Here is a 25,601-nt window from a genome sequence, read left to right as displayed (position 1 = left end):
CCCCCCGCCTGAGATATGCTACCACCACCATTAGCTTGGTGAAGACACTTGGGCGGAGACAGTCTGCCCCCAACCAGCAAACCATGGGACGTGGCCTCATGACTGTTTGAACATCTGCTGCAGCGCCTCAAGGCAGAGAGGCAGCTGCCTGAGCGGCTTTGGCACCTCTATTTACGCTGACCCCTTTGACTGGTAGCTCCTCTCTTTCTACCATAGGAGGAGTAGTAACGAAACGAGCCTCGCCTCCACTGCTGTCCCCTAGGACAAAAAGGCGGAGGTTGACGCACAGCTGCTCTTAAAGATTTTGCCGCAGCTTTTGAGGTCTGCATCCTCTCAAGGCTCTAGTCAGCCTTGCTGATAAACAAATGCGCGCCATCAAAGGGCATGTTCAAAAGACGGGCTTGCACATCCAGAGCAAAACCAGTCTTCCGCAACCGCGCAAATCTTTGTATAACGGTGCTCACAGCCATGGACCGGCTAACACGGTCAGCCGTGTACAAACCAGACAAGGGATTCACACATGGCATCCTTGCCATCTTGCACTACAACAAGGAATCCACCCCTTTCTTCCCCATCGGGAATATGCTCAGCCGCAAGAGAAACAGTTTCACAGAGTGTGTGAAATTCTTGCCATTGCACAAGTGGAGTTGGCTGATTTTAGCGCCATACCTCCTGCACAAAACACCTTGCGTGCCCAACCGTTTGTCATCCCCATCAGGAGGGATGGTAGGGTACGCCGCTTGCCTCGAGGTGGCCGTAGCCGCCTGAACCACCAAACTCTTGGGAGTGGGGTGAGATGAAAAGGTAGCTGGGGTCTCTACCAGAAGGGCGGTATTTTTTAGGTAACGATTTGTTAACTGCCAGAAGAGATTCCGGGGCCTGCCAAGCAGCCGCCACCCTTTTCTGCAAGGTCAGATGAAATGGCAACACCGGGTCAGAGGATGGACCTTGATCCAAAATGTCCATTAAGTCATCCTGAACAAAAGCTTCAGGAGGACTGGACCAACCAAGGTATTCAGTTACTCTAGCCCTAAGTCTCCTGTACGAAGACTCAGCATGAGCCCCAGTCTCAGGCCTGCCAGATTCCACCTCAGGTGAAGTGTACAGGCCACTAGAATCATGAAGCGATTGTCTCAAGTCTTCTAATTGGCTATCCCCTGAAAAGCCAGGGGCCCCATCATGATCAACGGGGTCAGGAATTAAATCCGACATCTCCTCCTCATAGATGTCATCCAGCGGGAGGCAACAGTCCTGTCTCGGAACAGCCGAGGGTCTGGAGTCCATAACAGGCCTTACAGACTTGGAAGTAGCCTTCCTTGGAGGAACCACAGTACCAGGGATCTCTGATGGTAAATTACAGCCAAAAGGCCCTGAAGGCATTGAGGGCGCCGCTGGCTTCGGCGGCGCTGAGGGCTGATGCGAAGGCACAGCTTCGACATCCGTATCCGACAGACACCAGTCGACGCCGACCTCGAGCCCTTAGCAGGTTTCTGCTGTCTCGCTGGGGACGAGGACCGAGACCTGGAAGGATGTCTCTTGCGACCATCCTGAGCCTTGTCCGAACGGGACCTCGAAGGTTCCCAATGAAAATCACACTGTGGACCAGAGCCCGAAGGCGTGCGAGCCACGGATTGAGACCGTTCCTTGCTGGCTTTTTTGGAAGGCGCGGACGGAACTGTGCCCTGCGTTTGGAAAAGAGCCAACATCTGCTCCCTAAAGGCAGCCCATTACTCCGGAGTCAAGGACTTAGTTGGACAAGCCACTTTACTCACAGCAACATCCTCCGAGGAGGACTGGGAAGGCGCCCGGTGACGGCGCTTCCTAGAATGCAGAGACAAGGAGGACGAAAGGCGGGAACCACTCCGGGACAGAGACCCCCCCGGGACTCCTTCCGACGCACAGAGTCACCCCTCGAATCATCAGTGGACATACCCTTGGACTTGGATTTAAGGGACTTATTGGGCTTCGAACCCCTACCTACCTGAAGCTTTCCCTTAAGCTCAGGCAAGGCCTTAGCAGTTAGCGACTGGCATTTGGAACAGTCGTCAGTGTCGTGACTCTCATCCAAGCACCACAAACAAATGCTATGCCGGTCGGTAATCGACATTTTCGACTTGCAGTCCCGGCAAATCTTGAAGCCAGACCGCAGAGTCAGAGGGGTTGAAGAATAAGACATATTCACGAGGAATACACGAGGCACGCTGAGTCGCAAAAGCAAACACGTTTGTGGAAAAAACTGAACTGAGGCTATGGGTGCCGTGTGTCCCCTTTAGATCATCCAGTGACGTCGGCCTCGACGGAGGCCTCCGAGGGACATCACCCGATGCCATCGAGGCAGGAAGCCCACTGCCGAAAAAGTTTCCGAAGTACACAGCTGTGGACATTACATGTCGAAGATGTGGAATACGTTAGATGACACAATCCATTCGAACTAAACATTTACATTACAACCTTGGAAGGGGGCGTTGGCCCAGCTTGGAAGCTCAGATTGCGTGCTGTGTTGGCTGGTATAAGCCTGCGATCAGAGCAGCCAGTGTGCTGCTGGCCTGTGCCACCCTTTGCTTCCCCGCGGGCTGTCGGCGCATTACAAATACAACATACAAATACATAAAAATACATACCTCACCACTTCGCACCAGCGTAGCCCCACACAAAAATTTGAAATCTTAACTTGTGGCCCGACGCCGCACTGCATATTCAGAGTACAGTTTCCTTGTTGATGGAAAACTAACTTCAGAAATACTGTGCAGAACCAGACCACAAAATAAGATTTCTTTTTTTGGTTTAATTTAAAACACACTCTTAGCACTAGCATATGAACACCGGTGCCAAAGGCGACATAAGCCTCGGAGTGGGCGGGCTGTTATTGGCAGGGTCGTAATAGATCCCTCAGTAAAATACTTTACTGTTAATAGTAGGTAAGAAACAGCACAAATAATAATTTTAAACTTCACGTGAAGACTGCATTGGCAAACTGACTGGGAAAGAGTTGTGCAAAAAATGACATTACTTTATCGGAAACGGACGGTTCTTGCATGCATTACTGACCTCACATGTTTGCCATTTTCTCCAAGCATTTTTACTAAGTCTGCAATTGGGTATTGAGCTTTGGCTGCACACAGACCATACCCTGCAAGATATTGCACACAACAGAAAAATAAGAAATTAATCAAGGAAAACAGTTTATTACAACAAAAAAACGACACATACAGGATTCACAATTACACAGAAGCAGGTGTAGCCTATAGTAGAAAAAACAAAAGGCTTATTAAAGTGTTACATAGACATTGGCCCACAAAACACAGCAAAAAAAAAAAAGTTCAAGTTGCTAACTATGGAGAGCAGCTTGTCCAAGGTGAAGAGGAGTACCATACACACATACAAAATTACATGATCAAGCAGCACTGAAGGGACCAGTGGGCCCAGTTAAGGAGGATGCAGGTTGTGCGAGGAGATCGCTCTTTGGCCAGTACATGATGGTTAATCCATAGTCAGGCTGGCTTTGTTTGTGATGGGTACCAAGTTCAAATGGAGCACAGCACACGGGGAGAAAGAACAGAAGTGAGAGAAAGCACAAGGGGCCACGGTACAGGGGTATCAGGTAATGTGCCCATACATAATGCCTCATACATAATGTCGCCAGGAAAAGCCATTGGCAACATATATGTGACATGTATAGGGAGGGGTTGCAGGGATATCCCCGGCTCCCATTGTTAAAGAAAAAAATACAAAAACTTTTTAAATAAAAAAACCCAAAAAAACAGGTTGTGTAGTACCCCCCGCACGTTCACGTGATGTCCCCGCAAAAATTGCAACTTTGTCAGGGGACATTTTTGCGGGGACATTATTACATGGAACCGGTACAGGGAGGTTGCATGTAGAGAATGAGCAGAGCATGAGATGGTAAGCAGAGATAGTCAACCAGGTACTGGTGAGCAAGACCATTTATACCTTGGGCAAGAAGGAACGGTTGTGCATGGAGAGCCAAAGAACATGTTGTACGGAGGTAGAAGAGGCATAGGTTCTGGGTAGAGTGCAGGGGGCAAAGTGAAGGACTTGGTCTAGACTTGGGTCTAGAGTGGAGACGAAGGCCAGGGAGTAGGCAAACGCATTACTCTAGTTTGCAAAGCATGAGGGTGGAGATGCACGTTTTTGTAGCAAGTAAGAAATGGATGCATTTTCTCAATGTTGAGAAAGTTAATGAGTGGCAGAGAAATTGTTGCAGTTGGAGGTCGCTATCAAAGAGAACCCCAAGGTTTCAAGTCTTGGGTGGGGAAGTAAGGTGCTCATGGGGGAAGGAAATGGAGAGTACAGGTGAAGGATGTCATTGGAAGTCAGGAGAAAGATGACCTTCGTTTTTCAAACAGTTCAGCATGAGGCAGCAGTGAGCCATCCAATGACGAATTGCACTGAGACCGTTGTTAATCTGTTCAGAGATAGCTGCGGAGAAGGGAAAAGATGTGACAGCAAAGAGGTAACAGTGAAACCCAAATGATGAGAAGTGATTCTACAGAAGTGGTATAAAGGATGAATAGCAGTGGCACAAGGACTGTTCCTTAGGGGACGCAGATATGGAGAGGGTTAAAGGCCTGGAGAGTGAGGAGGATAGAGGCAGGTTTTCCAGCATCTAAAGCAGCAGAGGGTAAAAAGGATGGGCAAAAGAGATTAGAGTGGCAAGCAACAGAAAGCTGGAGACATTTGTGAGTGCAGTCTCAGTTAAGTGTTTACTGTCGAAGCAGTACTTAGTTATCCAGTAAAGACCATCAACTGAAGGACCTTTGAATAATGGGGTAAGTAGGAAAACAGGCGATCGTTTGCGAGGAGAGATTGGTCAGCAGAGGGTGTCTTCAAAAGGGGTAGGAGTTTCAGACATTGAGGCAGGGAAGAGTAAGTAGGGAGAGAGGTTAAAGAGCTCAGATGAGGGCATGTCATCAGGAAGAAGTGTTTAATGTTTTGAAGTTTTGAAGAGCTAACGGAACAACTAGAGCAGATGTGTTTGCACTTTGAAGGATGGGTGCTAATTCGGTAGGAGACATATTTGAGAGCAGAAGGGGCAGTGGAGGGGCAACAGAAGACAGAAGGAGAGTGGGGCAAGGGAGAGGGCCGAGACCCATGTATTTTACATATTTAAGAGGCAAAGTAGTGAGCAACTCATTAGCAAATCTATAAGAGGGAACGGATATTGTATTGCGAGGTGTGAGCAAAGCTTGGAGGCTAGATGAAGGTTTGAGCAGGTGACCGAAGGGCGATTAGGTTTATGAAATAGGAGGATTTTGCACGGTCTAGTGCAGAGGAGGGAGCAGCAACGACATGTTGGTAGGTCAAGAGTACGGAAGGGATTTTTGAATTAGCATCAGCGGTGTACCTACCCTGCTGGTTTGTTTTGAGTGTCCGGATCTCAGTGATGATCCGGGGGTGAAGAAGCTGGAGGGAAGGTCATGTAGGATAGTGAACCCCTTGTAGGTACAGGCCTCTACAGCAAGCAACCCCAGGGAAGGCTAGAACAGATCCAAAATAAGATATTCGAGAGGTTGAGATGAATGAGAAGTCCTTGAGGAAGAGTTTTAGGGAGACTTCAAATGTCTTGCTAATTCCAGTCAACCTTAGAGACCCCCCAGCTCTTTTGCTGGACTTTTTCTTTTTAACCCGGATATGAGAGAGAGTGAGTGAGAGAGAGAGAGAGACCTTTTTCTCACCCTCATGTGTTTTGACCTGATTTGGATTATGTGTAACAAACTCCATAGGCATCTACTTTGTGTATGGTTACACACCGCGCCTTCAGTCACTGAGAAATACCTTAGATTTCTCATAAGGTTTAAATACCTTTTCTTGTGCAAACTACAGTTCCCAAGAATAGTAAAAGGAAATTGAATTACTTTCTCTCTTTGTAGGTCCAGCACACCCCATTTTAGGTGGGGGGGTTACCTAGTAGACCCTTATACTACTGTGAGGATACACCCCCGGAGTCACCTAATTTGAACAGTGGCGGGACATCTAGCCCACTCACCAACATAAAGTTAACAGAACACCCTGTACCTACAGTCATGGACGGTGAAAACATGCCGCACATAATGAAAAAACCCACTCTGCCAGGAGATTCCAAAATAAAATCTACAGAGACTACATGTCAGAAAACTACTTCTCCCACAATGCACTATGCTGAATCACGAAGAAAAGCTGCCAAATCACTTAGTTCCAAAATGCATAGTGACCTTCACCTACCTTATTACCTCAGCAGAAGAAAGGCATTCAGAACAGACAGAATATCAGGAGGGCGGGTGGAATCCAATTATAACCAGGGAGGTCAGGTGGGAGAGCCCAGAGAGAAAAGAGAGGAAAGGGTGGGGTTGATTCATGAGAGCATTGAAAGATTGAACACACCTGGACTTGGGAGGGGAGGGGAGGGGAGGACAGCATTTTTAACGCATGCGTAGATTCAGAGAGGCTGTCTGTTCTTTCTTTATCCAGGGAGAAGGCGAGTGCAAGGAGAAATGGAAGGAGGAGGCAGCAGGTTTTAACTGGGCATACCGATTGCCAGAGCCACAGGCATGCAAGAAGTCCGTATGCGCGAACTCTCGCCGCAGAAAAACGCAGAGTCCCTCTGACAGGGGCTTACTTGAAAAGCACCATTTGGCTGGGATAAATGCTGGCTGTTAGACGACACGGGCATTGATTTATGGACTGTTTACTTTAACCCACGGAACCAAAGAAAAAAAAGGTTACCGGAATGGACATCTCTTTTTTTTTATTGAACTTCAGATAGGAAGTCTGAAGCAACGCTTAGTGAGTGCCTTAGGAGGAAAAAGAAGCCCACAATAAAAGGCAAGGACATTTAAAAGACTTCTGTTTTTTTTTTCTTTCTTTACATTAATTTGGCCTTAACCCGTGTCACAGCACCAACCCTGATTTAAGGCCTTGTTCAGGAAGTGAAAGGAGTGCTTCCTTGAAAAAACGAAAATCGTGCTTGTGTTGAAAACTGCATTTAAAGTTTTTTTTTTTTTGTTCTGAATAAAAGGATTTGGTGCATCCTCAAATACGCCTCCCGCCTGCTGATTAACAACTGCATTGTCATTTTACATATTTTGGGTTACCCTCACTACTTTAAATGGCTGGAGGCAGTGGTTTAATTTTTCCTATCATTGTGCTTTTCTACCGCAGACTGAATCCTCAGCTGCAGTATAGCACCCATGGGTGACCATTTCATCAAAATGGCCTCCGTCTTCTTTTTTGCCATTTTCTGTTTGTGAGGTCTTTCTTGGGGTTTACTCTGAGTTGAGCCAGGTTTGAGCCCTTTGTTTTGCCTTTGGCAGGCTTCAGCCCTGAAGCCCGCCTCTGGCTCTAATGTGTCTGGAAAGGCAAGTTTTGAAGGAGGTTCCCAAAACTCCCCGGTCCTTCGTCCCTAGGAACGCCTGAATGCAACCAGTCCTGATTGGCTGGCTGTGTGATTGACAGCCTAGGCTGTGCATGAATGGGAGAAACCTACTTAAAAGGTGAAGGTTTTGGGACTAGAGGCAGAGTCGACCACTGGGAGAAATACCCGACAAAGAAACCCTGAACGAAGCTTGCTGCATCTCCTTTTTCAATTCCACAGAGAAGTTCCGGAAACTATGACTTATTCCCTTGGGTTAGTTGGACCAACTAACCCAGAGACAAACTCTGAGATGAACTCCACTGGACCACCTTGCCCGACTGGCTGTACCTCTTTGCTGCTGCAAGAACAGAGTGCCAGAGGTTGAGAAATCCCTAGTCGAGTGCAATGTCAAATCCGGCCAGAAGCTCCAGGAGTTGCCTAAGGACTCTCCAGAAGCAGGGCGACCAGAGCTGGAGTCTCCTCATCAGAGTGCGGGACCCAAGGAGTGACGGAAGCCCAACCGGTATCCACGACGGTGCGGTTTACTAAGCGTGAAACCACAAAGTGTTGCTGAACCGAAAAGAGACTGTAGCTGCTGACGACCTCCAAAGTGATGCCGCAGCAGCCCTCCAGACGTCCTCCCTCTTGTCTCCACGACTGAGGCTCAGGAACCCAGGATCTGCATCGCTGCATCAGGACAGAATCCAGCTGTGCCACTCTTCTTCAAACCAGAGGTACTGTTTAGACTTGGGGTACTTAACTCATTGTCATTTAGCTGTGCTTTTCTCAGTTTAGATTTGCAGTGGCTTTTGAGTTGATTCCAACTCAGCTTTTCACATGCTTAACAGCTTGTGACCCCACAAGTGATTTCTACAAACTCTCTAACTTTGTGCAAGACTTATCTAAGAAGTGCCTCAGCTCCATAGGCTGTTTCAAATTGACTTTGGTTGTCCTGGCTCCCTGCAGACTCTTCTAGCCCATTGACTTTGATATTGTTTGTCATTGCTGGGAAAGGCTTGTCTAGATCCCATTGGAAGATTTAAGTGTCTTCACATATACTGAGAACCTGTTTAACCTTCCTTAAACCTTTCTTTTCAGCAACCTCAGAATCTGCAAAGTATAACTACTGATACATAAATGCCATTACTGTCCTTGTGACTGAAGTCGCCTCAGGGTGTAGAAATTGTGTAAGAAGCATATCCAAAGATTATCCACTAACTTGTTCTGATTCCCGAAAAGTATTTTTAAAGAATATTTATATTGTTACACAAATTGCCTTTTTAAAGAATGCTCATTTAAAACTTGATGTTAACTAAATAATTATTTATAACTGAAACATTGAGTGCAAGTGTTACTTGGTTACTTGTACTGACGAATTTCATTGCTACAGCTCTAATTTACCCCTCTTAACATAGGCCTGGCTGCTCAGTCACACTACCAAATTGTGTAGTGCAGACAGATACCAAAAGGTATGTTACCTAATACCAAGCAGATAAGTGTTGTGTAGCCTCACCCAGTGTGAGCACACCAAATCTTACCCAACAATGATGCAGCAGAGATGGGGAATTTCCCCAATAGAAGCCTATGGGAAATACGGCTGAGACTCTCCTCCAAATAAATACCGACCTTGTACCAGAGGGACCCCCTGAGGGCAAGTATCACAAACTACAGCCCACCCCAGTTTTTAAACGATACATACACTCGTTGGCAGTTTAGGCAAAAACTGCTTCAGCCCTGCGAAACAACCTGGTAAATAGGCATGTACAGGGCCTCTTTTCAATGTGCAGTTTAAAGGATCAGGTATCAAGAGGTTTGCACTCTGATCCAACGTAGATCCTTGAAGATTGCACCTTATGTACAAAGGGTGAAGGCAGCACAGCAGCAAGAAATCCCAGGACGGAGACAACGGCGGGAGGCACCTTCTGGCATCCCAAGCTGAAGATTTAGTCGGGTTTTGAAGTTGCAATACCCTTCTCAACCATGGCAGTGACCCACAGAAAAGCAAACGATCCTTGTTTTGAAAAAGTGGGATGTGGTGGAAAACTGCCCAGAAAACCGTTTAAGAATGGAAGGCTCGACCCAGCAGATGTGAGGATGCAGGTGTCTTCAGGAAGCCCAGAGAGGACCTCCAAAGGCAAGAAACACAAACCGGGATATGGCGGACCACTGTACTTGGACAATATGGCCTAGTAAGGGCTTTAAACGTGAGGGAAAACACTCCTTAAGCAGGTCAGCAGACCTGCTGCTTCCAAAAAGAATAGGAAACCAAGAGAGAAACCGGGGCCAAGCAAGTCCAATGCAAAAAAGGGGGTGGACAAACGCCAGCCAATCACTAGAAGGGGATGGGGCAATGGGTCAGATGACCAACCACACTGGTTGAACAGTAGGACTGCCACTTGGCCAAAACCTCCCCCACAGGAAGGGAGAGCCAAAGCTAGTTTAAGCCAATAAGGAGCCACTCCCCTCAACCCCCATTGTCAGAATGGCCCTTTCTTGAAGTTGCCCTAAAGAAAGGAAGCCTGAAACTACAAAGTGGCAGACAGCATGACTTAAAAAAAATGCACTGGTACACCCCATTGTCTACCAAAAACGTATATTGGGCTATTAATGTGGTAAAATGACTTGCATTCCTGGTGAAGTCAAAATTAATGTATAGCTGTCACCAACCTACTCCTTAAAACTAATGAAGGGGAAAACTGGGGTGCCAGAGTGGCACTCCTGGGACCAGGTGCCTTAGGGGCAGACCCAATACAACATAAATTAAGGTAAAAACAAACTGGCAGGGTGACATCAGGCCACCAAAAATAATGAAGTCGGTGATCCAAACAACAAAGGGGGAAAAAAGCAAAAGTGTTGAAGGGCCCTAAAAAGTGGGCTAGAATGCCCAGAAGAAGACATGTATAAACCTCTGGTCAGTTGTAAATTCTGGAATGCATAGCAGTTACAACTTCAGCGTGCTCTTGGGCAGGTTGTGGAAGTTCTGTTGGGACAGAGACTTGCGATTCAAGCAATTTACAAAGGTGCAGATGGGCAGTTTTCTGCATATAAAGTGTGGTCTGAAAGTACCAAGGATTCGTGGGGTAACTATTTGGTTGGTAACTTCTCCCCGGGATCTGACCTAGTTTTTATAGATGGCATGGTCCCTTTCGCCCTTTCTTGTGCCTTGTCAACTGCTTTACCAAAAAAGTAGTGACTCTTCGACTTTCTAGGAAAGCGGGCTGAGTCTTCACCCTGAAACCTGTTGCGCCCTTACCCAGGCATAGCAATTTATAACTGATCCTGCAACCTAGAGTCCTGATGACTTTGCAGCATTTAGAGCATTTTTTAGAACTGCATTAGCGATTTGTTTCCCCTCCTGCATGCTTTTTTAGAAAGTGGGTTATGATTCTGGTAGATTGTTTTGTCAATGCTTCCATACATCCCACTGAGCCCTATTATACCTGGCCATAAGCGCTGGAGCATTCAGTATTTGCACACACTGAATGCCACGGATGAAACGGTATTATGGCCAACCAATTTTTTTTTTTCTTTTTTTATTGTATGTGGTTTACAAAGAAACCTTTACAAATATGTTTAAGGAGAAAAAAAAGAAAAACATTCATTACATCTAAATTTCAAGTATACAAACAAACATTAAAAAACAGATCCAATTTCCAGATAGACAAATTTAAAAGATTCTATGCAAAATACAGTTCGACATTAAAATTTGAAATTTTGAAATGGACATTAGACCTTCAGGAATTGAAAATTTCATATAGTCGAGTATAATCATCGGAGAGGGGAGTATAAATCAAGAGCTTTGATAAAAACCCGCCACAGCAACTCCATCCTTAATATTAGTAATAGCTAGACACTGACCAGATCAGGTTGTCCGCCCCCATTCGACCCATTACATTGAATCTAGCTAGGTATTTGTCCCTTAAAGAGGTCAGAGCAGTACAATCTAAAAAGAGATGCAGAGAGGTTTCAATTACCCCCACAGTTTTACAGAAGCGACAGGTAGGGTCTAAATCAGAAAACTCCTTCCTTTTATGTTGGACTTCCCAGGTGGGAAGGAGATTCCATCTAAGTTTGATGAGAAGAGAGCGATAATATCTATTGGGAAATTGAGTCAGAATAAAAGACAGCAGACCTCTTTTCTTATGGTCAAATTGTAGGTCTCTCAGAGAGGGATAATAATGCAATTTTTCAATGGTGTTACTCCAATCATGACTAAAAAGACACTCCTTAACCTTGTTTGGGTTTGTTAATAGAGTGTCCCTATCAGTGGAAATATCCAACAGGGTCTTGTCACAGAGATCACTGAATGCGTTCAGATATAAGTTACAGACCAGAGGACCCTGAGAAAAAAATCGCGTGACGCACATCAGCATAGAGGGTATCAGGTTTAGGAAAGAGCAGAGCTGAAAAAAGAGAAAGGACCCTCCAGAGAATCCTGGCTCGCAGTGAGACCAGTCCTAGTTCGTACCTAATGGCCACTATTGGGATAGAATTCGGCAGTTTCAAAATTTTGCTCCAATAGATACCCTCAAGAGTATCCCAAAAAGTCGAGAGTGCCGAATAGTGAAGTTCCTTTCCATAAAGTAGCTTTGGAGTAACCTTACCCTTAAAAAAGTCTAGTACAGGCTTGAGGGAGAACATACAGTATTTATTGTCTAATCTAATAGATTGGGAAATGAGTGGGAGCAGTTTGTGTCTAAGAAATCGTCTAAGTTCAATCGCTGAGGGTTGGGCCAGAATCAAAAACCCGAGATAGACTATTTTATGTGCTCTGATGATATTTTCACCACCTATTTTCCATACTTTGTTGTTCCCCGTTCTCCCCTTAGAGAAGACCATAGTCCGGGTTTTGCTCGGGTTAATCTTCAGCCCATTAATGGTGGCGTATTCTTCAAATTTGCAAATAGGCCTCTGCAGGCCAACTTTAGTGTGATCAAAAAGAAGAAAACCAACAGCATAGGCCAACCATGAGAGCCTCAAGTCCCCCCAGTTTAGCACTCACCATGCCTGTATTTCCCAGAAAATCATCCACATCAGCCATATAGAGAATAAAAAGACAGGGGGCCAACGAGCAACCTTGTCTCACCCCAATGCGGGTCCTTATCCTTCTGGAAAGAGTTCCTGCCAAATCCAGCCTGATATGGACCCCCGAGTTTTCATACATTGCCATAATAAGAGTTAGAGGATCGGCCGGAATGCCCCATTTGGTTAATTTTTCCCATAGTCTTGACCTGATAACCAAATCAAAGGCATTTGACAGGTCGATAGACGCGACAAAGGGAACCATCATATTTACCCCAGGTAGAACTTTGCAGGGCTCTAATACTAAGACCATTAAGATTGGTTGAATGGCCTACCCTAAAACCTGTTTGTTTGGGGAGAATATGTTTTTCCTTAATCCAAACGTTAAGGTGGCAAAGAAGCATAGAAGCAAAAAGTTTACAGTCCGCATCAATAAGCGAAATAGGTCTGTTATTTTTGACCAGAGTAAGCAGGCCTCTTTTAAAAATTGGAACAATATGAGCGGTCTGCCAGCTAATAGGTACTTTCCCAGAATTAACGACGTCTTGAAAAAGCAGGGAGAGGAGGTTGGCCCAGAGATCTGGCTCAGCTTTAAATGTATTATTAGTAAGGCCATTAGGCCCCGGAGCCTTAGATTTCTTGGCCTTAGAGATAGGTCCTAGTACTATCTCAGAATCAATTGCAGGCTTCCAAGGGTCCTTAGAGGGGAAGTTCCCCAAAAGCCAATGATCCGATCCCTCACCCCATGTATCAAATAATTCAGTATAATGCTCTACCCATTGAACCTCTGGGATGGCATTCAATTGGTCGGCCTACGCCACATCGTTTAGGCTAGACATGGTAACCCAGAATGACCTCAGATCTCGTTTTTCTAACACTGCAAGCATACGCTGCGCGTCGTTTTGTAGCGTAGTAGCTTTTCTTGACTTACAGTAATTTTTATATTTTTGGCGGATAGTTTTAATTTTTGTTTTTTTTATCAACCCATTCAATATCTAGGGCTTGTACACCTCTAATAAGTTTGCGAGTGAGACCCTTTGCATTAGCCAATTCTTGATCAAATCTAGGAGGGTGAGATATTTTGAAAACGCCCTTCCTAAGCTGGCCATGAATACTGCAGTGAAGAGCATTAAGAAAACTCTTGAAATGAGCTGTATTGAAAACTGCTAATTTCCAAGAAAAAGAGATATGATTAAAGGAAGAAATCAGTTTGCAGTTAAGTACACTGATATTGAGAGGTGACCAGCGTACCCCTTTCCCTTGTCCCACAGTTTGAAGATGGCTAGGGCCCCCCCCCCCGGGCAAAAACTTAACGGGTAAAGGACAGAAATGAAACCCAGAGGATACCATGATCACTCCATGGATTAAAAGAGACCTCGACAGTGGACGAGAAAGTAGTAAGGGAATGGTCTACAAAGATATAGTCTAAAGTAGATATTGATGAAGATCTGCGCCAAGTGGGACAAGGTAAGTTAATGGCGTCATAGTAGCCGTTCAGACAGGTTAGACCAACCGAATCCAAAGCCGAATTCCAGCGACGACCCCGTACATATTTCAGGCCTAGGCGGAGATCGTCCTCCATAGCCAGTCCCAAGTCATCATATTTGGATTCAGAGGAAATAGAACAATCAGAGTTGAGATCACCTGCTAAAATCAATTTACCCCTAGGGTACAGAGATCTCCAGGAAAGAAGCATGTCCGTTAACCTTTGCAGAAACGGCTCAAGAGCATAGATTCCATTGTGCCAATATACATTGATCAAGAGTAGAGTGACCGTTAGATCAAGAGAGAACACCTCCAGGTCCAAGATGCCAAAAAGCGTGTCCAAAAGAACCTTAGTCCTAAAACCAAAAGAGGTTCTAATTCCTATGAGAAGACCCCCAGAAGACCTCCCTCCCAAACTGGGTTTAGCATTTTGAGAAGATACATCAAACCCATCTAAAACGGGAGTTGAGAGCATCCAGGTTTCTTGCAGAAAAAAACAGTGTGAAGCCCTAATCAGAGTTACAGTATCCAGATTCGTGAGGAGATGGGAATTACCTCCGGAATTCCAAGATAGAAACTCAAAACTATTCACAGGAAGAGCCCTTGGAGAGAGTTCCGAATGAATCGAAAGGTAATCATTTCCACAGACCTGCAGTAACCTGTTCCCAGGTACGAAAGTTACCATTTGATCTGGGCGTAAAATGCCTCTGTTAGGACTGTGGAGATCTTTCCGGATGATATACCATAGTGAGATTGCCCCTATAGTCTGCACCCCCTCCATTACTACTGGAGAACTGAGTGGATTCTAGTAGGTTTACTTAGAAACCAACTTGCTTTAACCCTTCCCTATGCCCCATGATCAATTCCAAGACCACTCTTGATTTAAAAGTGATATTACTCACATCTACCCGACCCTGAATAGGAAAAAGAATACTATCCATGTCATAGCTGGAGATGAGTGAGAGCGAGGGAAGTTGATGGAAAATCTTTAAGATATTACCACGATTAAGACAAATTGGCATGTCTTGGCCCCAGAGACTGGTAAGCTGAAGAATATCACGAGGAATTTCTGCTTCTGATAAGTGAGGTAGAGAATCTGTGATCTTTTTAGTGAACTGAGTTAAAGAGTCAGCCTCCAGGTCAGTGCCCCTTGCACCTCTTAATATAGTCCTATTTTGAATAGCGTTTGGACCCACAGGAAAATCGATCACACGATTTGAAAGAATTGCTGTAATGGACAAAATCGGGCCCAGAAGGAACACCTTCACGGCCCATATTAGGGCCAATACTAGGCATACTTGAATGAGCTGAATTAAGAGAGATAGGAGCAGAAGGACCCCCCACTAGTCCCTTCGTTGTTGGCTCGGTGATGGCTGGATGACCCTCAGCAACAAAAGAGATAGGGGGGTCCAAAGCTAAAGGGATAGAAGGGGCCTCATCCAGAGATTGGCTTATAATTGACTTAGGCCCTGCCCCGCTTGCAGGTTTAGAAACCAGAAACGCCTGGAATAGATGTTTAACCATATCAATATTGACCAAATTTGCTGTGATCGATGATAAAGTGGTCTCTGAATGACTCGGATCTATCCCAGAAATGGAATTAGATGGAATAGTTAGGAGATCTACAACTGAGGAGGAATCCTTCGCCTTGACAATAGTATTGGTGGTTGGCTCAGCTGAAGCGTTGGTGCAAATCGGCTCTAATAAAGTTGGAACTATTGTCAAAGGGCTGTAAACCGCAGTGTCCACAAGCCCCTCAGTGTTGGGCCCCGCTACTAGAGGGGCAATATTGATGATCGGATGGCCATCCACCAAAGCGTCCGGTTCGCAAGATAGAACTGATGTAGTGGGAAATGAATCGGCTGTAGCCGAAATGGTCACCATATTGGGAATAGGGGTCACAGAAACCACTGGTTCAGCAGAATTCCCAGTCCCCTTAGGACTGGAAGAAGGGGTTGAAGAAGCTGGAGTATTTGCCAAGAAAAGATTTTTGAAAAATTGGTTGGTATATGAAGTAATATTTTTCAAGTTCTTCTGATTTTTAGTTTTCTTCATTTGCGGATTAATTTTTCTTTTCCTTCATATGCAAGGCAAAAGTTTTTGATGTATAATTTCTTTAGTGGGTTCAATAGGATCAGATGGATTCTCTGAAGTCGGAGTGGATATTTGGTCCACAGAAGAGGCGATATGGACACCCTTAAGTGGAACAACCAGTTCTAAAGTCCTTCCCACAGGGGGAAGACCATGAACAGTAAGATTGAGAGGAGGGCCTACCGACTCCTCTTGGACTTTCTCCTCCATTAATTCCGTAGTAAGTTTGTTGTGAGGGATAAGGTGTTTTACCTTCAACCCAATAGCCACCCTCAGAAATAATTGAAGGAATCATGGACGGCTGAGTACAGAAATCCAGATTCGAACAATGGAGGACCGTGAGACCCGAACCCTTTTCTAAAACTACCCCTTGTATAATTGGCGTTGTCCCAGTGAGCCCGTGGTGTACCATATGGGCTTCAACCATTAACTGGTTAGAAGAAATTGGATCGGAACCATGTGTGGGCAAAAGTGGGTGTTCTTCCTTAATTTTACCTAACTCTTCGAATCTACCTAGAATAGATTTCAGAGAGTAGAAGAGAATGTGATTAACCTCAGACCAGATATCATACAGACTCACAAAGGAGCACAGGACCATATTCAGAGCCGAGATAGTAGGTTGAGAGTTTAATTCTGTCATCCGCCTCTTTAAGAGTATGATGTAAAATTGACTTGCTGCCCTGATCCTTAAGAGTCTGAAAGTAGACCCCTTTCTCTCTGCCAGTTTTGTTTCTCTGTATACTCATCAATAAAATTGAGATCAGAGGGAGAGTCCATATAGGAATCATCGTAAATTTGCTGGGTGACATTGTTAGTATCATTAGAGTTGAGACCCAGGTGGCTGTCAGCAATTGTCTGCACATTCTATAATGCTAATATCGTCAATATTGTGCGCTAGAGGGTCTTCAATCTCCAATTTCTTGGCTACATCAACTAGATTAGTATGATCCAGTGTGGCCACTGTTGGAAGTGAGTGTAGAGGTTTAACAAGGGTACTCGTTGCAGTCCTCTTTTCAAAAAAGTTTGAGATATTATTCACTTGAATCAATTTTCCTTGGGTACCCTGATTAAATTTTGTTTTAGGGGTAGGATTATCAGATTTATTGAGTGGAGTTTTGAACAAAATGGATTTCACTGTGGGAGTATAGAGAGTTCTAGCCAAATTGGCAGAGAGATTAACTTTGATGGTGGAAGTATGATTTATACCCCTGAGAGATTAACCTCTGGCAAAGATTTAGTGGGAGGAGTAGCAACATTCCCATTAACCACAGGGGAGGAAAGGCGATGAACAGCCTCTTTTGTCGCCGTTGAGGACTCTGATGCACTAGCTACAGCGTCATCCACCATGACAGGTAGTTTAGGCGTCCTAGGATGTAATTGAGCAGGGGTTGAAAGCACCATATTGACCATGTTGTTGGAATGAACCAAGTGGCCCTTAGCCTTTGATAGACTAGCGCCTTCCACAAGATTGGAGGCTAAAGTGGCTGCTAGACGCTCTTCCTGTGTGTCTATCGAAATATCTTGTTTCTCATTGAAGATACAGCCATTATAGGCTGTGTTACGTGGAGTGATACCCATAGCATTGAATACCTCAGACCGATCACTGACAAGAATTTGGGCTTGGGCCAAGGTTTTAAGGAGAAAAGCGTTGTGGGGAGCATCTACTGGAACGTGATGTGGGTTCCCCAGTGCAGCAGGAATGGGATCATCTAAAACAGTAGTGACCGATAAAGCAGAGGGGAGATTGCCAGTAGCAGAAGTGGTCGAAGCAAGAGAAGCCTCCATAGCTGTCTGACTTCCAAGTCCCTTACGTGTCATGCAGACAGAACCAAAACCCAGAGAAAGGGGGACTAGAGGGGTAATAATGAGAATTTAAGACTTTAAAACCTGAGTTTCAGTAAATAATATTTACACTGAAAAGCACAAAAATGACATACAAAGCAGTCAACAGGATAGAAGACACTAGTGAAACGGGGGGTGGGACCTCAAGCAAAAATAAAACTTGTCCAAAAAAGCACTCAAATTTAAAATCCAAATAAAATGGATCTATGAGAGTTCAAAAAGAAGTGGTAAATACAAATATATTATACACTAGAATTGACAGTGTTCTTTATCACAACAAGATCAAATAAATTTATTTTTAAAAATAACTTCATTCATCCAAGGAGACAGATAAAGCGCTCGGTCTCAGGGTTGGGAACGCCCGACAGCTTATGGAGCTGCCAGAGTCCAACTCTCCACCTCTAACCCTGAGAACTGTAGATGGAAGCGTAGATGTATTGACAGCTATAAGGAACAAGTTACTTACCTGTAACTGTTCTCCAGCAATGGTCTGGCATGGATTCACATGCTCAAGAATATTCCCCGTCAGCCCGGGAATCCTCGGTATAGAAAAAAATAAATCAGTATCAGTTTCATTTCGGATCTGTCTTTCTTAGTAGTAACCAATCACTGGTCTCTGGGTCATACTGCCCCCATCGAATGACTGCCCTCTCCCTAAGCACCACCTCTGGCAGCCATCCTCAGATTTGGTAGCACGTAAAGTGGCAGTCTGACCAAGTGAAGAGCCGCAGAGGGGTAGGCGGGAGGGTTCACATGTGAATCCATGCCAGACCCATGCTGGAGAACAACAGTTACAGGTAAGTAACTTGTTCCTTCTCCAGCATGGGGTCTGGCATGGATTCACATGCTCATGAATAAGAGAATACATAGCAGTACACATGCACAACCACGGGAGGTGGCAACAGGCTCAACATTAAGCAATACAACAACTCAACATTAAGCAACTCTTACCTCCTCACCAGGCTCACCTTAGGCGAACAGGTTGCGCAGCACTGCTTGGCCGACCGACGCAGTAGAATCTTGTGAAGGTGTGTGTCGACCTCCACGTCGCAGCCCTGCAGATATCCAGCAGGGGCACACCAGACAGGAACGCCATGGTAGCAGCGATCGCTCTGGTCGAATGGGCTCTCAGACGGCTGGGCAGCGGTCGGTTTGCCAACCGGTAACAGTGCATGATGCAGCCGGAGATCCATCTGGAAATAGAAGTCTTCGAGAGAGCCTTCCCTTGAGATTCACAGTCCCAAAGTTCACAAACAGCTGTGACGTCTTCCGAAAACTCTTCGTGCGGTCCACGTAGAACTTCAGCGCTCTAGCTACATCCAGCGAGTGCAAAGTCCTCTCGGCCGGCAACAAAGGCGACGGGAAGAAAACTGGCAACACCAAGGGCTCGTTGAGGTGGAAGTCCGACGGCACCTTGGGCATAAAGGAGGGGTGTGTCCCCAGCACCACACTCGTGTCATGAAAAGTCAAGTATAGAGGCTTGTAAGATAGGGCCTGGGTCTCTCCCACTCGTCGTGCGGAGGTGATGGCCACGAGGAAAGCTGTCTTCAAAGGCGCCGAATGCATAGGCTCGAATGGGGCCCCCCCATGAGCCTGGTCAGCACCACATTAAGCTCCCACGCCGGGGCAGGGGCCTTCCCCGGCGGGAATGATCGGAATAATCCCTTCATGAATTCTTTCACCAGGCGATGAGACCACAAGGACGCCCGTCCCGTAGTCCTGGTATATCGAGAAATTGCAGGTGATTTATTTTGATGGAGGCGTGAGCCAGTCCAGCTTTGGCCAGCGACAGTAGGTATGGCAGTACTTTAGGGGCCGTAATCCTCAGAGGGTTAATCTTCTGTGCACGGCACCAGACAGAGAACCTCTTCCATTTATGTCCGTAGCACGAGAGTTGAGGACGCCCTGGCCTTTGCAAGAACCTCTCTGCAGTCGGCCGGGATGTCGTACCCTCCAAACTCTAGTGCTGCAGGAGCCAGGCCTGCAAGTTCAGCAACTCCGGGTTGTGGTGAAGAATGGTGCCTCCTTCTCTGGAGAGAAGGTCTGCGTCCGTGACTGGTGGGGACGTTGACAAGTCCAGAAGGTCCGGGAACCAGATCTGTCTCGGCCACGCCGGTGCGACGAGGATCATCCTGCACCGGGACCTCTTGAGCTGGTTGATGAGCCGGAGCAGCAACGGCAGCGGAGGGAACGCATAAAGAAATAGGCCGTCCCAGGGGAACGAGAAAGCATCGCCCATGCTCCTCGGCTGGGGGAACCTGCTGGCGAACATCCGGCACTTGGAATTCGTCGCCGTCGCGAAGAGATCGATTTGGGGTTCGTCCCATCGTCGGAAGAGTCGGTCCACTTGATCCTGGCGTAGTTCCCACTCGTGGCACGAGCGCAGCTCCCTGCTGAGTGAGCCGGTGATCGTGTTTTTTATTCCTGCCAGATGAAGAGGCACCAGAAACATCCCCTGGGCGACAGCCCAATGCCACAGATCCTGGGCTTCCTTGGATAGGGCAGGGGACCTGGTTCCGCCCTGCTTCCGGATGTAGAACATCGTGGTGGTGTTGTCGGTGAGGATCCTCACCACCTTGCCCTTGAGGGACGAAAGAAAGGACCCGAGGGCCCAAAACACTACGCGGAGCTCCACGATGTTGATGTGGAGAGACTTCTCCTCCGGGAGCCAAAGGACTCTCGCGTGAAGGTCTCCGGAGTGCGCTCCCCAACCTTCCAGGGAGGCGTCCGTCGTCACCGTCACCTGGTGGGCTGGGGTCTGAAAGTCCGTGCCCGCCGACAGATGGGAGCGGGTACCCCACCACCGGATCGCCTGACGGAACGTCTCGTTGAGGGATCATGTCCTCGAAGCTGCCCGTCGACTGGACCCAGCGGCGTCGAGGAACTCTTGTAAGGGGCGCATCCGAAGCCTGCAAAGACGCACCAGATAAATGCAGGAGGACATCATTCCGAGGAGGGATTTGATCGATCTTACCCTGGCCATGTCCGTGGCCAGCAGACGCTGCACCTTGCCCAGAATGGTCCTGGTCCTTTCCTCCGACGGCGAGGCCAGCCGCGGCACTGTGTCGAGCTTGGCTCCCAGAAACGGGGCGACTTGCGACGGAACCAGGTGGGATTTTGGAAAGTTGATGGAGAATCCCAGGTCCGTGAGCAGCTGGACGGTCTTCGCAGTGTGCTCCACGGCGAGCTCCCTTGTCCTTGCCCGGATGAGCCAGTCGTCCAGGTAGGGGTAGACATGGACCCCCTGTAGGCGCAGCCGTGCCGCCACCGGTGCGAGGCACTTGGTGAACACCATGGGTGCCGACTTCAATCCGAACGGGAGGGCTTTGAACTGGTAGTGCCGCCCTTGGACCACGAACCTGAGGAACTCTGTGTCTTTTTAGAATGGGGATGTGGAAGTACGCATCCTCCAAGTCCAACGACGACAGGAAATCGCCCTCCTCCAGCTGTCCCAGCACGTGCTGGAGGGTGACCATACGGAACGTCTGTGCCTGGATGTACCTGTTCAGTCGTCGTAGGTCCAGGATGGGGCGCCATCCTCCTGTCTTCTTTTTTACGAGGAAGTACCTTGAGTAAACTCTGGAGCCCCGAAGCCTCTTTGGGACGAGCTTGATGGCACCCTTCTTGAGCATCACCCTTACTTCCAACAGTAGTTGAGGGATGCGATTTTCCTTTCTGGCCACGGGTGGAACGCGAGGGCACTTCTTCTGAAACTCGAGGGCGTGCCCTTGGGCCAGGGCGTCCAGCACCCAACGGTCGGTGGAGATGGACTCCCACATGCTGACGAACCTCGCCAGCCGGCCTCCCACCGGGGTGCTTCAGCGGGGGCCCAACCCCACTGTCTGTTCAATCTTGTTTGGAGGCTGCCTTGCCTCCTTGACCTCCCTGTCGACGAAAAAAGAATACAAGGATTCATAAAGAGGGTTAGTCTTTCAGTACTGACAGTCTTAGGGACAAGTCAGTTTCCCATACAAGAATGAGCAAAACAGGGAAGTAAAGCAGGTGGTTGTTCGGGAGAAATTGCATTTCTGTGCCAATTCCCTTGTAACATTGGAGACCCCCAGCTCTTTTGCTAGACTCAGGGCTTTTTAAATTTTAGCTACTGATGGAGGACTTTTTTCTCACTATTTATTTTTTTTTTAACTAGGATGTTTGTGTTTCTTACCGTTTAATTGAGTCTGGTAAACTCCATAGGCATCTGCTTTTTGCATTTTGACAGCACTTTTTGCACAGTGCCACTGGACTTCTCTTAATGTTTAACTACATTTTCTTGTGTGAACTACTGTTCCCAAGAATATTAAGATGACCCCTCTATTAACTTTTCCTTTGTGGGTCCAGCACACACCACCCTATGTCGAGTGATGGGGGGGTAGAGGGGTTACATACTCTGCATGGAACATTCTGTTACACTAACTCATGAATGGCTGGTGGCAGTTTGTTACTACTTTGTGACACGTATGTGCAGGCTGAAACCTCAGCTGCAGTAGAACACCAAAGGGTGACCATTTCCCAAAAAATGCCCCCTGCCCCCTTTTTTTCAACATTTGTCATTTTCTTCTGGGATTTTGCTCTGTTTCAATCATGTTTAAGTGCTTTATGTATTTTGCCTTTGGCGGCCTTCAGCCCTGAAGTCCGCCCAGGCTCCATTGTGTCTGAAAAGGCAGGAAGAGAGGGAAGGTCCCAAAACAGCCTTGCCCTTTGTCTCTAGGTGTGTCTCAGTGAAACCTGTTCCGATTGGCTGGCTAGCTGTCCCAGAGGACAGTCATCCTGCTGGGTGATTGACAGCCTAGGGCTGTGAATAAATAGGCAGGAACAAATTACTTACCTGTAACTGTTCTCCAGCATGGGTCTGGCATGGACTCACATGCTCATGAATATTCCCCGTCAGGCTGGGAATCCTTGGTAAAGAAAAAATCAGTTTCACTTCTGAACGGCCTTTCTCCTAACAACCAATCACTTGTCTCTGGGTCATACTGCCCCCAGCCAATGACTGCCCTCTAACTAAGCCCCTCCTCTGGCAGCCATCTTCAGATTTGGTAGCACGTAAAGTGACCGTAGGACCAAATGAAGAGCTGCAGAGGGGGAGGCAGGAGGGTTCGCATGTGAATCCATGCCAGATCCATGCTGGAGAACAGTTAAAATAAGTAACTTGTCTCTTCTCCAGCATGGGGTCTGGCATGGATTCACATGCTCATGAATAAAGAATACACAGCAGTACACACATGCACAACCATGGGAGGTGGCAAGGCTCAACATCAAGCATCTCAACATTAAGCAGCTCTTACCTCCTCACCAGGCTCACCTTCAAGCGAACTGGTTGCAGCTCTGCTTGGTCAACCCTGGACTCCTCCCTGGAATCCCTGTCGATGTAGTAGAACTTTGTGAAGGTATGAGTCTACCTCCACGTAGCAGCCCTGCAGATATCAAGCAGGGGCACACCAGACTGGAACGCCGTAGTTGCAGCGATCGCTCTGGTCGAGTGGGCTCGGATGGCCAGGCAACGGGTGATTCATCCGGGGAGTCACCTGGAAATGGAAGCCTTGGAGGGCCTTCTCATGGTTCATAGGGCCAAAGTTCACAAAAAGTTGCAATGTCTTCTGGAAACGTTGTGTGGTCTAGCCACACCCAAGGGCTTGTTTAGATGAAAGTCTGACGGCACCTTGGGCATAAAGGTCGGGTGCGTCCATAGCAACACCTTCGTCTCGTGGAATGTTAAATAAGGTGGTTTACAAGAAAGGGCCTGGATCTCTCCCACTCATCGTGCGGAGGTGATGCTCACAAGAAAAGCCGTTTTCCTCGTTGGAACTCTAGGGTGTGTCCGTGGGCGAGAGCATCCAGCACCTAACGGTCGGTGGAGATGGTCTTCCACACGCTCACAAAGTTCACCAGCCGACCTTCCACCGGGGTGCCTGGGTGGGGGCTCGACTCCACGGCCGGTTCTGTCCTGTTTTGACGTCAAAGCGCTGCCTTGGGGACAGCGTCCACCTCCAGACTTGGCACAGCCCCTGTAGTTCTCCTGGCCCGACAAGCAGTATGGTCGACGGTAGGACGAAGCACCTCCTCCAAATCCTTTAGAAGCACCTTGGGATTTTCCTCCAGAAGTCCGAAAGGACGGCCATCATTGCTGGAGCATGCCCAAAAGCACGAGCAGTCTCAGTGTCCGACTTGATGGCCTGAATGGACTATTCCACAGTCTTCCCAAACAAATTGTCCCTGTCGAAGGGCAGGTCCAACACCCTCGACTGAACATCCTGGCGGAAATGAGTGGCCCCCAGCCAGCCCACTGATGAAGGCAAACGCTGTTGCCCATTTGGCGGAATCTTGTGTCGGCAATGTCCATGGCCACCTTATTGTAGGATCTCCAATGCCTCTGCCCTCTTGTCATCGGGAAGGAAGTCCAGGAAAGGGGGGGGGGGCATTTTGAACCTAAGCTCTGTCGTAAAGCACTCCATGGCATCCAATTTCTTCCCCTCACCGTCCGGGGGGGGGGGGCGGGTTTGGTGGAGAAGCCGACGAGGTGCTTGAAGACTTCTTGGCCGCTGCCGAAACCATAGTCTGTCGACTGCTGGGACCGTAAGCACTTGGGCGCAGAGTCTGGCACCCTGCATTTCTTCTCATACTGGTCCCTCTTCGCCAGAGCCGATAAAGGTTCTTCATGAGGGACAACCCTTCGTCCCAAATGTCATCCAACAGCGGGATCGACAGCACGGTCTTCCTTTTTGCCTCTCGGGGCTGGTATAGGAAACCTTCTTTCTTCTTCTCCGGGGCTCTGAGGCCCTGGAGATCATGGCGTGGAACAAGCCTTTCTCGTCGGGCGGTGAAGATCTGGCAGACGGCAATGGGAGATCACCCCCAACCCGCTGTCGTCCGTGCCAGTGTCAGTCACCGTGTCTGTCTCATCCCTCGGTGAGGGAGGCAAAGAGTGAAACGGAGGAGGGGGGGAGGGAGGGGTGGGGGGTTGGACTCAACTCCGCTTGGATAGGGGTTCCTCTGGTGGCGATGGCGCTGCGGGTGGGCCCACCGACTTAAGAGGCATCCTTGTCCGGATCTCCCGAGCACAGGTTATGCAGAGCCATAAGAATGTCCACTGAGATACCCCCTCTGGAGGAGTCCTCCGAAGAGGACGGGGAAGGCGACCGGTGACAGCGCTTCCAAGAATGCCTAGAAAAGGCAGAGGAATGGCGGGAACCACTCCGAGACAGAGACCCCCCCCTGGACTTACGCCGACGCGTAGAGTCGCCCCTCGAGTCGTCGGTCGAAAGCCCAGCAGATTTCGACTTAGGGGTTTTAGATACCCCAACTACCGTTAATTTCTTCTTCTGCTCGCGCAAGGCCTTCAATGTCAAGGACTGGCAGTCATAGCAGTCGTCGGTGGCGTTGCGTTCGCCGAGGCACCAGAGGCAGACGTTGTGCGGGCCCGTGATGGACATTTTGGAACTGCAGTCCCGACACTTTTTAAAGCCCGACTTCGGGGTAGAAGAAGACAAAGACATCGCAATCAAAGTACAAGATCCAAGCGCGCCGAGATTCCGAAGCGAACACGTTTGTGGAAAAACGGAACTGAGGCTACAGGCGCCGTGCGTCCTATATATATATATATATATATAACACCCGGTGACATCGACTCTCGAAGGAGGCCCTCGAGGGACAGCCTATCAACGCCGAACATTTTTCCGAAGCAGCACAGCTGTGGTCATTACGGTCATATATGTGGAATACGTCGGAGGACACAATCCCCTCGAAATAGCAGCCTGTATTGTATTAGGAGGCAGAGAGGGCTGTAGAATCAGCAAAAAAGAAATTGTATTAT

The 25,601-nt window shown here is 47.7% G+C and overlaps 1 protein-coding gene across 1 annotated transcript in view; it reads right to left on the bottom strand.

Annotated features, from left to right (window-relative positions):
- The window catches only part of NNT (nicotinamide nucleotide transhydrogenase), an 832,744-nt gene that overhangs the window by 115,232 nt on the left and 691,911 nt on the right, over window positions 1-25,601 (bottom strand). The window contains exon 19 of the mRNA XM_069627238.1: window positions 3,049-3,130. Coding sequence (XP_069483339.1) covers window positions 3,049-3,130 — 82 coding nt within the window. The remainder of the gene's footprint in view (window positions 1-3,048; window positions 3,131-25,601) is intronic.

Source organism: Ambystoma mexicanum, chromosome 6p, assembly GCF_040938575.1.
Source record: "Ambystoma mexicanum isolate Mex_15411 chromosome 6p, UKY_AmexF1_1, whole genome shotgun sequence".
In the NCBI taxonomy this organism is placed as follows: Eukaryota; Metazoa; Chordata; class Amphibia; order Caudata; family Ambystomatidae; genus Ambystoma; species Ambystoma mexicanum.
This window is presented reverse-complemented; position numbering and strand designations above follow the sequence as displayed.